Genomic DNA, 16,264 nt, shown 5'->3' with positions numbered 1-16,264 from the left:
CAAAGACGTGTGGAGATGGAAACAACTAGACAACATGTACATGCAAAGAAAAAAAAAATGAATCTAGACATAGGTCATATACACTTCACAAAAATTAACTCAGATGAATCACAGACCTAATGTAAAATACAAAACTGTAAAACTCCTTTAAGATAACATAGGAGAAAACCTAGATGACCTTGGGTACAGCAGTGACTTTTTAGATACAACACCAAAGGCAAGATTCATGAAAGAAACAATAAGCAGGACTTCATTAAATTTTAAAACTTCTGCTCTACAAAAGAGAATGTCAAGAGAAATGGAAGACAAGCCACATACTGGGAGAAAATGTTTGCAAAAGACATCTGATAAAGGACTATTATTCAAAATATAGAAAGAACTTCTAAAACTCAACAATAAGAAAACAAACTATCTGATTTACAATGGACAAAAGACCTGAACGAACACCTCAGCGAGGAAGATATACAGATAACAAGCATATTAAAAGATGTTCAACCTCATATGTCATCAAGGAAATGTAAATTAAAACAACAATGAGATACTACTATACACCTATTAGAATGGCCAAAATCCAAAACACCAACAACACCAAAGCGTGGTGAGAATTTGGTAACAGGAACTCTCAATCATTGCTGCAGGGAACACAAAATGATAGAGCCACTTTGGAAGATAATTTGGTAGATTCTCACAAATTATACATACTTCTACTATATGATTCAGCAATCACACTCTTTGGTATTTACCCAAAGGAGCTGAAAATATGTGTTCACACAAAAACCTGCACATGGATATTTACATCAGCTTTATTCATAACTGCCAAAACTTGGAAGCAACCCAGGTGTCCTTCAGTTGGTGAACAGATAAATAAACTGAGGTTCATCCACTGAATGGGATATTATTCAGTGCTAAAAACAAACGCGCTATCAAGCCATGAAAAGACGTGGAGTAAACTTAAATGCATATTACTAACTGAAAGAAGCTAATCTGAAAAAGCTACACACTATATGATTCCAACCATATGACATTCTGGAAAAGGCAAAACTATGGAGACAACAAATAGAACACTGATTGTCCGTCCTTAGAGGGGAGGGAGGGACAAACATGCAGAACAGAACACAGAGGATTTCTAGGGCAGCGTATCTATACTGTATAATACTACAATGGTAGATACATGGCATTACACATTTGTCAAAACCCATAGAATGTACAGCGCCAAGAGTGAACCCAAATGTAAGCTATGGATTTGGGGTGACAATGATGTGCCAAGGTAGGTTCATTGACTATAACAAATGTTTCACTGTGATGTGGGATGTATACAGTGGGGGAAGTTGTAGGTGTGTAGGGGCAGCAGGTATATGGGAACTCTGTACATTCCATTAGATTTTGCTGTGAACCTAAAACTGCTCAAAAAATTAAAGTTTATTGATTTTTTTAAGTCAGTTACCAAAGGGAAGAGGGGAGGGTGAGGGGCAAATTACAGTTATGGGATTAAGAGATACAAATTACTATGTATAAAATAGATAAGCAACAAAGAATACAGCACAGGGAATTATAGCCATTACGTTGTAATAACTTTGAATGGAGTATAACCTGTAAAAATACTGAATCACTATGCTGTACATCTGAAATTAATATAATATTATAAATCAACTATACTTCAATAAAAAAGCCAGCATAAAACATTTGTGAAGTGTAATGTTACAAAATATAATTTTAAAAATCAAGTGTTAGAAACAGGCATCATTAGAAAATCTACAAACAGCAAATGCTAGAGAGGGTGTGGAGAAAAGGGAACCCTCTTGCACTGTTGGTGGGAATGTAAACTGATACAGCCACTATGGAGAACAGTATGGAGATTCCTTAAAAAACTAAAAGTAGAACTACCATATGACCCAGTAATCCCACTCCTGAGCAAATACCCAGAGAAAAACATAATTCAAAAAGACACATGCACCCCAGTGTTCACTGCAGCACTATTTACAATAGCCAGGTCATGGAAGCAACCTAAATGCCCATCGACAGATAAATGGATAAAGAAGATGTGGTACATATACACAATGGAATATTACTCAGCCATAAAAAGGAACGAAATTGGGTCACTTGTAGAGACGTGGATGGACCTAGAGACTGTCATACAGAGTGAAGTTATGTCAGAAAGAGGAAAACAAATATCGTATATTAATGCATATATGTGGAATCTAGAAAAATGGTAGAGATGAACCAGTTTGCAAGGTAGAAATAGAGACACAGATGTAGAGAACAAACGTATGGACACCAAGGTGGGAAAGCAGGGTGGGGGAGTGTGGGTGGGATGAATTGGGAGATTGGGATTGACATATATACACTAATATGTATAAAATAGATAACTAATAAGAACCTGCTGTATAAAAATAAATAAATAATTTTTTTAAAAAAATCAAGTGTTAGAAAAGTTAAAGTAGGTCAAGAAAAATATTCTATACTAAAACATATGTAATCCAAAAAGAGAGGTCTTAAAAATCCCATCAACCTAACCTTGCAATAGATAGAAATGGACAAACCCACATTCATTTTGGAAGATTTTAATATTCCCCTATGATTTGCCAAGTGAAATAGGCAAGAATATGCAAAGACATACAGATTTTGAATAGCACAATTAACGGGTGCACTTTAATAGATCTATTAAAAAGTTATATCCCTAATACAAAGAACATGCCTCATTTTCCTTTTTTTCACCTTATCAAAATACGTAAGAAGTGGATTTATTTAGAGAGATAGACACTCCACAGACAGTGTGGACCATCTCAGAAGGCGAGAGGCCCCGAAACATGGGGTGGTTAGTTTTTGGGGACTGGGTAATTTCATAGCCTAATGACTGTAAGGATTATTCCAACTATTTGGGGGAAGGGGAGGGAATTTCCAGGAATTGGACCACTGCCCACTTTTTGGCCTTTTATGGTTAGCCTTAGAACTGTCATGGCACTGGTGGGTATGTTATTTAGCATGCTAAGGTATTACAAAGAGCATATAATGAGGCTCAAGGTTCACTGGAAGTCGAGTCTTCTGCCATCTTGGACCTAGCTGAGAACATGCCTCATTTTCAAGTAGTTATGGGGTAGTTCCAAAAACTCACTGTTTTTTAAACTCTCAGTAAGTTCTTCTAAATAAGTCACATTCTCTGTCCATGGTGGAATAAAAAATGGACATAAATAAAAAGATAGCAAAAAAAAAAAAAAAGGTATCCACTTAGAAAACTTAAAAAATGTTCTTCCAAGAGTCTTAGGTTAAAAAGGAAATAAAACTGAACTCCCATCTTATTTAAAAGTAAATAAAAATAAAACACTATTATCAAAATTTTGTTGTGAAAACTTATTACCACAAGGAAACTTAATAACTTTAAATGTAACTACTAGGAAAAGAGACTGAAAAATTAGCCAAGGCTTTGGTGAGGTAACTAGTAAGAAAACTAGAAATTTTTTAAAGCATAATAAATAAATAAAAATAAGAGTGTAAATTAATGAAATAGTAAAGAAACAGATTTGATCAGTTAAGCTAAAATCTGGTTCTTTGAAAAGGTCAATAAAATAGACAGATCTGTTTCTTTTCTTAGGGAAAAAAAGTTTCCCCTTCCCTCTCTTTATCCTGTCTCTCTCTTAATCAAACACAAATAATCATCCCAAGAAAAGATAAAGGGGGTCGTAACAGATACAGAGGAAAAGTTTTAAATAAAAGGATACCACATATTACTAACTAACAAGAAACTTGAAATGTAAGTGAAATACTTGTTTTTCTAGGAAAATATCAATTTCTAAAATTGACTCAGGAAGAGGTAAAATCCACAAATAAACCAATAAGTACAGAGGACACATAATGAGTCATCAAAATTCTACTTCCCAAAAAAGATACAAGCACACTCTTTATGAAGGATATCTGCCAAAGCTGCAAGGAACAGGCAACTCATGTGTTATTCAACATGTCTGGTGTACACAAAAGGTGAAAGGCTTCTTAACGTTTTTCAACAGGCTAGTTTAAGCCAGTATTTATACTATAAAACAAGACCTCACCTGTGAATACGGATGCAAAAATCTATGTAAAACATTAGCAAATTAATCCAGCACCATATTAAATATAAATAATTTTCGTAAAATTTCTCACACATAACTAGTAATATGGATAATTATTTTAGTGGTACAAAGACATTTTATTTTAATAATTATATCTTTATTTTTAACCTTCTATTTATGGGAAGTGATAATGTTTTCCCACTTACTTTTCTTACAGAAAATTTCCTTTAAACATATATATTAAATGGAGCATTTATGGAAAAATAGTAGAGTGCTCATAGCTGTAAGCAAATGCATAAAATTTAGGGAACTCTGAAATACACACCATAATCCAAATGGCTTTATACCAAAAATGTAAATATAGCTTAATATTAGAAAATATATTAGGAGAAAGTGATGTCAACAACATGGTAGAGTGAATATATAGGTAAGTGAAGATAAGATGTTACCTAAAAAAGGACTATTTTATTTATGAGACATTTTATACAAACTTCATGGTAACCCCAAAACATAAATCTAGAGCAGAGACATGAAATATAAAAAAAGAGGTAACTGAGAAAAACATCACAGAAAACCACTAAACCAAAATGGCAGGCAGAATCACAAGGAAAAAGAAATAATGGAGAAATAGAGCAACCAGAAAACAAGATAAAATGGCAGTACTAAGTCTTCACCTATCAATAATCACCCTAAATGTAAATGGATTAAATTCACTAATCAAAAGACACAGAGTGGCTGGACTGATTAAAAAGCAAGACCCAACTGTATGCTGCCTCCAAGAAACTCACCTCAGCTCTTAAGACAAACACGGGCTCAGAGTGAAAGAACGGAAGATGATACTCCAAGCAAATGGCAGCCAAAAGAAAGTGGATATAGACATACTCACATCAGACAAAACAGACTTCAAGCCAAAAAAGTTAACATGAGACAATAATGGACAGTATATAATGATAAAGGGATCATTCATCAAGAAGACATAACAGTTATTAATATATATGCACTTAATCTAGGAGCACAAAAATATATAAAACACTTATTAGCAGACCTACAGGGAGAAACTGATAGCAACCCAGTAATAGTAGGGAATTTAACACTCCACTTACATCAATAAATAGATCATCTAGACAGACAGTCAACAAGGAAACACTGGCCTTATGTGAAACATTAGACCAGATCGATGTGATAGATTTGTACAGAAAATTCCATTCCAATGCAGCAGAATACACATTTTCTTTCAAGTGTGCACGAAACTTTCTGAAGAATAGACTATATGTTGGGACATAAAACAAGTCTCAATAAATTTAAAGACTGAATTCATATGAATCATCCTTCCCAATCACAATGGTATGAAAACAGAAATAAACTGCAAGAAGAAAGCTGGAAAAGTCACAAATATGTGAGGCTGAACAACATGGTACTTAACAACTATTGGTTCAATGAAGAAATGAAAGAAGAAATAAAAAATTACCTGAAGACAAATGAAAATAAGAATATAAAATACCAAAATCTATGGAATGCAACAAAAGCAGTTCTAAGAGGGAAGTTTATAGCAATACAGGCTTACCTCAAGAAACAAGAAAAGTCTCAAAGAAACAAGAACAATATTAAACAATCTAACCATACATGTAAAGGAACTAGAAAAAGAAGAACAAATAAAGTCCTAAGTCAGTAGAAGGAAGGAAATAATAAAGATCAGAGAGGAAATAAATGAAATAGAGAATAAAAACACAACAGAAAAGATCAATGAAACTAAGATCTGGTTCTTTGCAAAGATAAACAAAATTGACAAACCTTTAGCTAAACTAACTAAGAAAAAAGAGAGACAGGAGGCTCTGTTAATAAAATCAATAAAATCAGAAACAAAAGAGAAGAAATAACAATGGATACCACAAAAATACAAAGGATTATAATAAAATATAATGAACAGCTATATGCCAAAAATTGGACAACCTAGAAATGGACAAATTCTTAGAATCATACAACTTTCCAAGACTGAGTCATGAAGAAATAGAAAATCTGAATAGACCAATCCCTAGTACAGAGATGGAAACAGTAATCCAAAAGTTCCCATGAAACAAAAGTCCACCAGAAGACCAGAGGGCCTCACAGGTAAATTCTACTAAATATTCAAAGAAGATTTAATATCTATCCTTCTCAAACTACTCCAAAAAACTTGAAGAGGGGCTTCCCTGGTGGTGCAGTGGTTGAGAGTCTGACTGCCGATGCAGGGGACGTGGGTTCGTGCCCCGGTCTGGGAAGATCCCACATGCCATGGAGCGGCTGGGCCCGTGAGCCATGGCCGCTGAGCCTGCGTGTCCGGAGCCTGTGCTCTGCAATGGGAGAGGCCACAACAGTGAGAGGCCCGTGTACCACAAAAAAAAAAAAAAAAAAAAAAAAAACTTGAAGAGGAAGGAAGACTTCCTAACTCATTTTTATGAGGTCAACATCACTGTGATACAAAAACCAGACAATGACCATACACACACACACACACACACACAAAATTACAGGCCAATATCTCTGATGAACATAGATGCAAAAATTCTCAACAAAATATTAGATTACTAAAACAATAGATTAAAAGTATAATAACCTTGATCAAGTGGGATTTATTCCAGGGATGCTTCAACTTCCACAAATCAATCAACGTGATACATCACTATAACAAAGTGAAGGATAAAAACCATGATCTCATTTCATAGATGCAGAAAAAGCATTTGAAAAGATTCAACACCCATTTACGATAGAAACTCTCAATAAAGTTAGTATAGAAGGAATGTACCTCAACATAATAAAGGCCGTATATGACAAACCCACAGCTAACATCATACCCAATGGTGAAAAACTGAAAGCTATCCCCCTAAAGTCACGAACAAGACAAGGATATGCACTCTCACCATTCTTATTCAACATAATACTGGAAGTTTTAACTAGAGCAATCATGCAAGAAAAATAAGTAAAAAGCATCCAAATTGAAAAGGAAGAATTAAAATTGTCACTATTTGCAGATGATATGATTTTAGATATAGAAAACCCTAAAGAATCCACAAAAAAAACTATTAGAAATAATAAATGAGTAAAGTTCCAGGGTACAAAATCAACATACAAAAATTGGTTGGGTTTCTATACACTAATAATGAGTTAGCAGAAAGAGAAATTAAGAAAATTCTATTTACAACTGCATCAAAAAGAATAAAGCACCCAGAAATAAATTTAACCAAGGAGATGAAAGACCTGAAAACTCTAAGACATTGTTGAAAGAAACTGAAGACACAAATAAATGGAAAGATATTCCATGCTCATGGACTGAAAGAATTAACATTGTTAAAATGTCCATATTACCTAAAGCAATCTACAGATTCAACGCAATCCCCATCAAAGTCCCAAAGACATTGTTCACAGAAGTAAAACAAAAAATTCTAAAATGTATATGGAACCACAAAAGACCCTAAATAACCAAAGCAATCCTGAGGAAAAAAGAATAAAGCTGGAGGTATCACACTCCCTGATTTCAAACAATATTTCAAAGCCATAGTAATCAAAATAGCATGGTATTGACAGAAAAAGATACATAGATCAATGGAACAGAATTGAGAGCCCAGAAATAAACCCATGCATATAGGGACAATTAATTTACAACAAAGAAGATAGTAAAGCATTTGTTAAAATTCAATTCCTGATTAAAATATTAACCTTAAGGATCTAGAAAAAAAGGGAAATTCCTTTGATAAAAGTCTTCTTTAAGAAACCTATAGCCGGGCTTCCCTGGTGGCGCAGTGGTTGAGAGTCTGCCTGCTGATGCAGGGGACGCGGGTTCGTGCCCCGGTTCGGCAAGATCCCACATGCCGCGGAGCGGCTGGGCCCGTGAGCCATGGCCACTGAGCCTGCGCGTCCGGAGCCTGTGCTCCGCAACGGGAGAGGCCGCAACAGTGAGAGGCCCGCGTACCACAAAAAAAAAAAAGAAAGAAACCTATAGCCAACACCCAATTTAACATAGAAACACACTAGATGGGTTCACATTAAATCAGAAATAAGACAAAGATGCACTCTACAAGTTTACTGTTCAATACTGTTCTAAAGGTCTAATCCAAGTTAACGAGACAAAAAGGACAGGGAGTGGGGAACTATTAGAAATTTAAAGGTAAGACAGTTACTATTTGCATATAATGTGATTGTCTTATATATGTGTACTGTGTATATATAAAATGAATATATGTAATATATTCAAGAAAATCAACTGAAAAACAAATACAAGTAATAAAAGAATTCAGTAAGTGAGCTAGTTACAAAGTCAATATATGAAAATCAATAGCATTCAGAAAAATTTAAAAATCTAATGAACAAAAAGATCCCATCCCCAACAGCAACAAAAGTTACATGTCCAGGAATTAAACTAATATGGAATATGCAAGAAAATTCCAAAATTTTATTGAGTAATTTAAACAAAGCCTGAATAAATGGGGGTAAAATACCATGTACCAGGATAAAAAGACTGAAGATTATAAAGATGTAAATTCTTAAGATGTCAAATTGCTCTAGAAAGCAAATGCAACTCCAATCTAAATCATAATATAGAATGTTTTATGGAATCTGATAAGCTGATTCTAATTCATCTAGAAAATGTTAGAAAAGCCAGGATAATATGAAAAGCAAAACAAACAGTTGCCCTACAAAATATCAAAACATATAAAGCAAAAGTAGTTAAAAGTGTGTTGCTGACCCACTCCTATACACTGGATATTTGTGTCCTCCCAAAACTCTTAAGTTGAAATCTATTGTCCAATGTGATGCTATTTGGAGGTTTGGCCTTTGGGAGGTGATTAGGTCCTAAGGATGAAGCTCTCATGAATGGGATTAGTATCCTTATAAAAGAGACTCCAGAGAGCTCCCTTGCCTTCAATGCCATATGAGGACACAGCAAGAAGACAGCTGTCTATGAACCAGGAAGGGGCTGTCACCAGGTAACAAATATGCTAGCATTTTGATCCTAGGCTTCCCAGCCTCCAGAACTGTGAGAAATAAATAATATTGTTATAAGTCACCCAGTCTACTACTTTGTTATAGCAGCCCAAATGGACTAAGACACCCAGTGATAGATTATAGATCAATAGCATAAAACAGAGTCCAGAATAAGACTATAATAGGTGCCATTTCAAATCAAGTGAGAAAGGATGAAGAATTTAAAGAATGATATTGGGACAACAATAAATAAATAAATATTTATAAAACAACAACAAAAAAACCCATGAAATTATAAATCTAACTCATACATTAAAAGCCTTACCAGAACAACAACACTATAAAAGTTTTAAACTTATGTTGTTTTTCAACTTGCTTGAATCTAGGTTAGCAAAAGCCAGAGTAAGTTTCTGTTGTTTGCAACCAAAAGGACTTGACTCAGAACCCTTACCAGAATTTGGCATACTTTTTAAAAATTCATACAGAAAAAAAATACAATAAACAATAAGATAAGCAGCAATGAGAAAATATTAGCAATATGTAATCAAAGTATGAGTCCATATTATATTAAAAACTCCTATATATAAACAAAAAATACAAATAATACTGTAGAAAATTGGACAATATATATGAACAAGTAACTCACTGACAAAACATAAATATCTAATAAACATATGAAAAAAAGTTCAACCTCACTAGCAATAAAGAAACACAAATTAAATAACAATGAAGTAACATTTTTTCTGCTGAAGAAAAATGTGAAAATTTGAGAAAAATTAAGAAGACTCCAGTATTAACAAGATGTAAGGAAATGACCACTTTATAAACTATTGGCCAAATACAAATTAACCCTATCTTCTCAAAGGACAATTTGGTATAATGTCCACCAAAATTTTAAATTGGTATTTACTTTCTTTTCAGCAATTCCACTTCTAGGAATTTATCCTATGGAAAACATATGTACACAATAATATAAATAAAACTACTATGTGTAATCATAAATACTGGAATAATCTAAATGTTGAAAAGAGAAATGGTTAAGTAAATTATAGCATATTCTTAGTAAGGAAGACTTTGCAGCAGTTAAGAACAAGATAGATCCATATGCATTAACATTGAACAATTTCCAGTATATAAAATTAAGTGGCAAAAGTCACAGACCAATATATTTATTATATTACTTATATTAAAAACGAGTCTATTAAAAAATAGTTTTAAAACTACATGGTATATATAAACATTACATATATTTAAAAGATATATCTATAATAAAGTTTAAGGCAAAATGAAGGATCTAGAAAGATATATACCAAACCATTAAAAGTGTTTTTTTATTTTTTTATCTCCAGTAAGAAGAAAGCAATCAGAAGGATAAAAAAGGACTTTCTTGCCTTTTCTTCTATATATCAATACTTCTTTTATTTCGTATGTTTATGTATTATTTATATAATATATTATTCAAGAAAGTGGGAGTAACACCAAACAAAAGAATCTGACAGGCAAAAACCCTCCAAATTTAAAATTTTTAACTAAATATTTTTAATTTTTCCACTCAAACATTATTAAATACTTTACTATTCAGACTTGAAATTCAAGAAAATATAACAAAATTTTCTTAGCAAAGGACTAAGAATTGGTATTTAATGTAATTATTCAAATTTGTAATAAAATTTAATAGGAGTACTTAATCCTAAGAGATTTAAGAAAGTTTCTACTTTATAAGGACACGATTTCATTATATTCATTAGTTCATAGTTTACTAACACAACTGTCGATATTTTCTTTTGTTTTTTCTTTTTTTTTTTTTTGCGGTACGCGGGCCTCTCACTGTTGTGGCCTCTCCCATTGCGGAGCACAGGCTCCAGACGCGCAGGCTCAGCAGCCATGGCTCATGAGTCCAGCCGCTCTGCGGCATGTGGGATCTTCCCGGACCCGGGCACGAACCCGTGTCCCCTGCATCGGCAGGCAGACTCTCAACCACTGCACCACCAGGGAAGGCCCAACTGTCGATATTTTAAATGGAGACATATTCATTCAAAGGAAAAGCCATGAAACAACAGCAAAAACCCTTTTGTAGAAGTGTTTGTATAAGCTCAGTGAGGTGTCTTTAGGCAGACTAACTTGCTGATTAGACTCAACATTAGGAAACCAATCTTTAATTTTATTCCAGTTTCACTGATTTAGAATCATGTGCCAATTTTAATGTTTTGGCCTCCTTTTCATAACATGAAAGCCTTATTCTATAAATCTAAATATTCAAACACGTTTAAAAACAAATGTTAGATATCAAATCTACCAAAATTCACCTGATTTTTGATAGATAAACTTTCCTAAGGATAAAATTAAGATATATATCTGGGGAAAAGTTAAATCAACCCATCACAACTTATAGTTACTGAATCAATTGGTTTCTAATTATTGATAGAAATATACACCTCAAAGGAATGCTCAAATTATATTTAAGAAGTATATTTAGTAATCAGTAATAATAAACAAACTCAAATGTATTAAGGTATAAATTATACTTGATGCAGAGAAATTCTAGAAAAACAAAGTCAAGTCTATACTCTGTACTTTTCTTCCAAACTAAATAAATGACAGAAAAGAATAACATATTCTAACCTTTCCATTTTGGATTCACTGTCAATTTTGTACTGTTCAAAATCTTGGCTAAGAGTCTGTAGTGTTTCTTGAAGGCTCTTTTCACGTTCTACACTTCCTTGATAAAATTTCATCTCTTTTTCCATCGCTTTCACTTTTTCTTCCATAGCCTTAAACTCATGAAGAATTAGATAGCTGACTCCACAGTACTTACAAACTTTTTCTTCTGGAGACATCTAGAAAATAGAACAGACATTTACTGAAATGATAGTTTTTTAATTCTAAAACATAACGTTCAACTGAAGATGTTATTGTAACCATGTTGGTTAAATGAAGTAAATGTATACTGTGCTATGCCATGGAGTAATACTTGCAACACTGCATACATCTGGATAAAATTTTAAAAACTGGCATGATATCGACTGACACAAAATCTTGGAATTAGAATAGGGATGTTCAGAGTAATAATTTCTCCATGGTATCTCTAAGAAAGATTTACTCTTGAAATATTTTCCATAAAATAAAAATGATGAAAACATCTTTACAATTCTTATTTTAAGATGATTTTTCCACGATGTGGGAATAAATCACTGGCCTTTCACTTCCAACTGCACTGTGATCCTGGAGATGCTTCTTAGCTTCTTCAGATCTCATTTCCCTCATTTATAAAATTATGGCATTGGGCCAAATGAACTCTAAGTTCCTGTTCAGTTTTTTAACATTTTAAGATTTTTATAGGATTTAACATTCTGTCATAAAACCAGATATAGGAGAAACACTTTGAACCTAATCTCTTCTGCCTAAATCAGATAGTACTTTTCCCCTCAGGTAGGTATGATTATACCTATTTTACACTTAAGGAAATGGGGACTACTGAAGTTAGATAACCAGCTGCTAAGTAGAGAAGTCGGCATTAAACCCAAGTCTATTTTAAAATCAGCACTTATGCCTGTAACCATTTGTATCATATTTATCTACCATATGAATGTCAGCTAAATCCTCTTACTTCCTTCAGATAAAATGCTTATATATCTTTGGCCAGATAGGGGCAGTGAAAAATGGAATTTTAGCAAAGTCAAGAGAAAGGTAATTCTTTTTTCTGTCTCAAGTATACAAATATTCTTCAAGTGGCCTCTACTTGTCTCGCTATTCACCAAAGACAGGACAAAGCTTTGTTAAATATTTGCTCCAGGGCACTAAAACTCTTAGATTATACAAGGAATGCTTACTCTTAATGCAACCTCCCTTAGGACTGTAGAAACTGCTCCTATAACTGAGTGATGCTACCATATCTGCCTATCAATGCCATCCACCATCTGTGCCTATCCATGCCATTATACAAGAGACGGTTGAAACAAACTAATAATAATTTTTGAGAGGGCAGACAGCGGAAGCAAGAAGAAGTACAATCCTGCAACCTGTGGAACAAAAACCACATTCACAGAAAGATACACAAGATGGAAAGGCAGAGGGATATGTACCACATGAAGGAACAAAATAAAACCCCAAAAAACAACTAAATGAAGTGGAGATAGGCAACCTTCCAGAAAAAGAATTCAGAATAATGATAGTGAAAATGATAAAAAAAAAAAAAAACCTCGGGAAAAGAGTGGAGGCAAAGATCAAGAATATGCAAGAAATGATTAAGAAAGAGCTAGAAGAATTAAAGAACAAACATCTAGAAGAATTAAAGAACAAACAGAGATAAACAATACAATAACTGAAATGAAAAATACACAAGAAGGAATCAATAGCAGAATAACTGAGGCATAAGCACAGATAAGTGACCTGGAAGACAGAATGGTGGAATTCACTGCTGTGGAACAGAATAAAGAAAAAAGAATGAAAAGAAATAAAGACAGCCTAAGAGATCTCTGGGACAACATTAAACGTAACAACATTTGCATTATAGGGGTCCCAGAAGGAGAAGAGAGAGAGAAAGGACCCAAGAAAATATTTGAAGAGATTATAGTCTAAAACTTCCCTAACATGGGAAAGGAAATAGCCACCCAAGTCCAGTAAGTGCAGAGAGTCCCAGGCAGGATAAACCCAAGGAGAAACACGCTGAGACACACAGTAATCAAACTGACAAAAATTAAACACAAAGAAAAATTACTGAAAGCAACAAGGGAAAAATGACACATAACATACAAGGGAACTCCCATAAGGTTAACAGCTGATTTCTCAGCAGAAACTCTCCAAGCCAGAAGGGTGTGGCATGATATATTTAAACGGATGAAAGGGAAGAACCTATAACCAACATTATTCTACTCAGCAAGGATCCAATTCAGATTCTACAGAGAAATCAAAAGCTTTACAGACAAGTAAAAGCTACGAGAATTCAGCACCACCAAACCAGCTCTACAACAAATGCTAAAGGAACTTCTCTATGTGGGAAACACAAGAAAAGAAAAGGACCTACAAAAACAAACCCAAACCAATTAAGAAAATGGTAATAGGAACATACATACCAATAATTACCTTAAACGTGAATGGATTAAATGCTCCAATCAAAAGACACAGGCTTGCTGAATGGATACAAAAACAAGATCGATATAAATGCTGTCTACAAGAGACCCACTTCAGACCTAGGGACACATACAGACTGAAAGTGAGGGGATGGAAAAAGACATTCCATGCGAATGGAAATCAAAAGAAAGCTGGAGTAGCAATACTCATCAGGTAAAATAGACTTTAAAATAAAGAATGTTATAAGAGACAAGGAAGGACACTACATAATGATCAATGGATCAATCCAAGAAGAAGATATAACAATTATAAATATATATGCACCCAAGATAGGAGCACCTCAATACATAAGGCAACTGCTAACAGCTAAAACAGGGGAAATCAACAGTACCACAATAATAGTGGGGGACTTTAATACCTTACTTACACCAATGGACAGATCATCCAAACAGAAAATTAATAAGGAAACACAAGCTTTAAATGACACAATAGACCAGATAGATTTTATTCATATTTATAGGACATTCCATCCAAAAACAGCAGATTACACTTTTTTCTGAAGTGCACACAGAACATTCTCCAGGATAGATCACATCTTGGTCACAAATCAAGCCTCAGTAAATTTAAGAAAATGGAAATCATATCAAGCATCTTTTGTGACCACAATGCTATGAGATTAGAAATCAATTACAGGGAAAAACAACATTAAAAAACACAGACACATGAAGGCTAAACAATATGTTACTAAATAACCAAGAGATGACTGAAGAAATCAAAGAGGAAATCAAAAAATACCTAGAGACAAATGACAATGAAAACACAACGATCCAAAACCTATGGGATGCAGCAAAAGCAGTTTTAAGAGGCAAGTTGACAGCAATACAAGCCTACCTCAAGGAACAAGAAAAATCTCAAATAAACAATCTAAGCTTACACCTAAAGGAACTAGAGGAAGAAGAACAAACAAAACCCAAAGTTAGTAGCAGGAAAGAAATCATAAAGATCAGAGCAGAAATAAATGAAATAGAAACAAAGAAAACAATAGCAAAGATCAATAAAACTAAAAGCTGGTTCTTTGAGAAGATACACAAAATTGATAAACCTTTAGCCAGACTCATCAAGAAAAAGAGGGAGAAGACTCAAATCAATAAAACTAGAAAAGAAAAAGGAGAAGTTACAATGGACACCGCAGAAATACAAAGCATCATAAGAGACTACTACAAGCAAGTCTATGCCAATAAAATGTATAACCTGGAAGAAATGGACAAATTCTTAGGAAGGTATAACCTTCCAAGACAGAACCAGGAAGAAATATAAAATATGAACACACCAATCATAAGTAATGAAATTGAAACTGTGATTAAAAATCTTCCAGCAAACAAAGTCCAGGACCTGATGGCTTCACAGGTGAATTCTATCAAACATTTAGAGAAAATCTAAGACTCATTCTTCTCAAACTCTTCCTTAAAATTGCAGAGGAAGAAACACTCCCAAACTCATTCTATGAGGCCACCATCATCCTGATACCAAAACCAGAAAAAGATACTACAAAAAGAGAAAATTACAGACCAACATCACTGATGAATATAGATGCAAACATCCTCAACAGAATACTAGCAAACAGAATCCAACAACACATTAAAAGGATGATACACCATGATCAAGTGGGATGTATCCCAGGGATGCAAGGATTCCTCAACATATGCAAATCAATCAATGTGATATACCAAATTAACAAACAGAAGAAGAAAAACCATATGATCATCTCAATAGATGCAGAAAAAGCTTTTGACAAAATTCAACACTCATTTATGATAAAAACTCTCCAGAAAGTAGGCATAGAGGGAACCTACCTCAACATAATAAAGGCCATATATGACAAACCCACAGCAAACATCACTCTCAATGATGGAAAAACTGAAAGCATTTCCTCTAAAATCAGGAACAAGACAAGGAGGTCCACTCTTGCCACTATTATTCAACATAGTTTTGGAAGTCCTAGCCACAGCAGAGAAGAAAAAGAAATAAAAGGAATACAAATTGGAAAATTGGAAAAGAAGAAGTAAAACTGTCACTGTTTGCAGATGACATGATACTATACATAGAAAATCCTAAGATGCCACAGAAAACTACTAGAGCTAATCAACGAATTTGGTAAAGTAGCAGGATACAAAATTAATGCACAGAAATCT

General features: G+C 33.9%; 1 protein-coding gene across 5 annotated transcripts in view; it reads right to left on the bottom strand.

Moving 5' to 3' along the window:
- The window catches only part of LEKR1 (leucine, glutamate and lysine rich 1), a 273,093-nt gene that overhangs the window by 221,273 nt on the left and 35,556 nt on the right, over positions 1–16,264 (bottom strand). For all 5 annotated transcript variants that reach the window (XM_049709738.1, XM_049709737.1, XM_049709736.1 and 2 more), the window contains exon 6: positions 11,625–11,839. In XM_049709738.1, coding sequence (XP_049565695.1) covers positions 11,625–11,839 — 215 coding nt within the window. The remainder of the gene's footprint in view (positions 1–11,624; positions 11,840–16,264) is intronic.

This window comes from Orcinus orca, chromosome 5 (assembly GCF_937001465.1).
Source record: "Orcinus orca chromosome 5, mOrcOrc1.1, whole genome shotgun sequence".
In the NCBI taxonomy this organism is placed as follows: domain Eukaryota; kingdom Metazoa; phylum Chordata; class Mammalia; order Artiodactyla; family Delphinidae; genus Orcinus; species Orcinus orca.
Note: the sequence above shows the minus strand (reverse complement) of the source record. Positions and strands in the feature narration are given on the sequence as shown.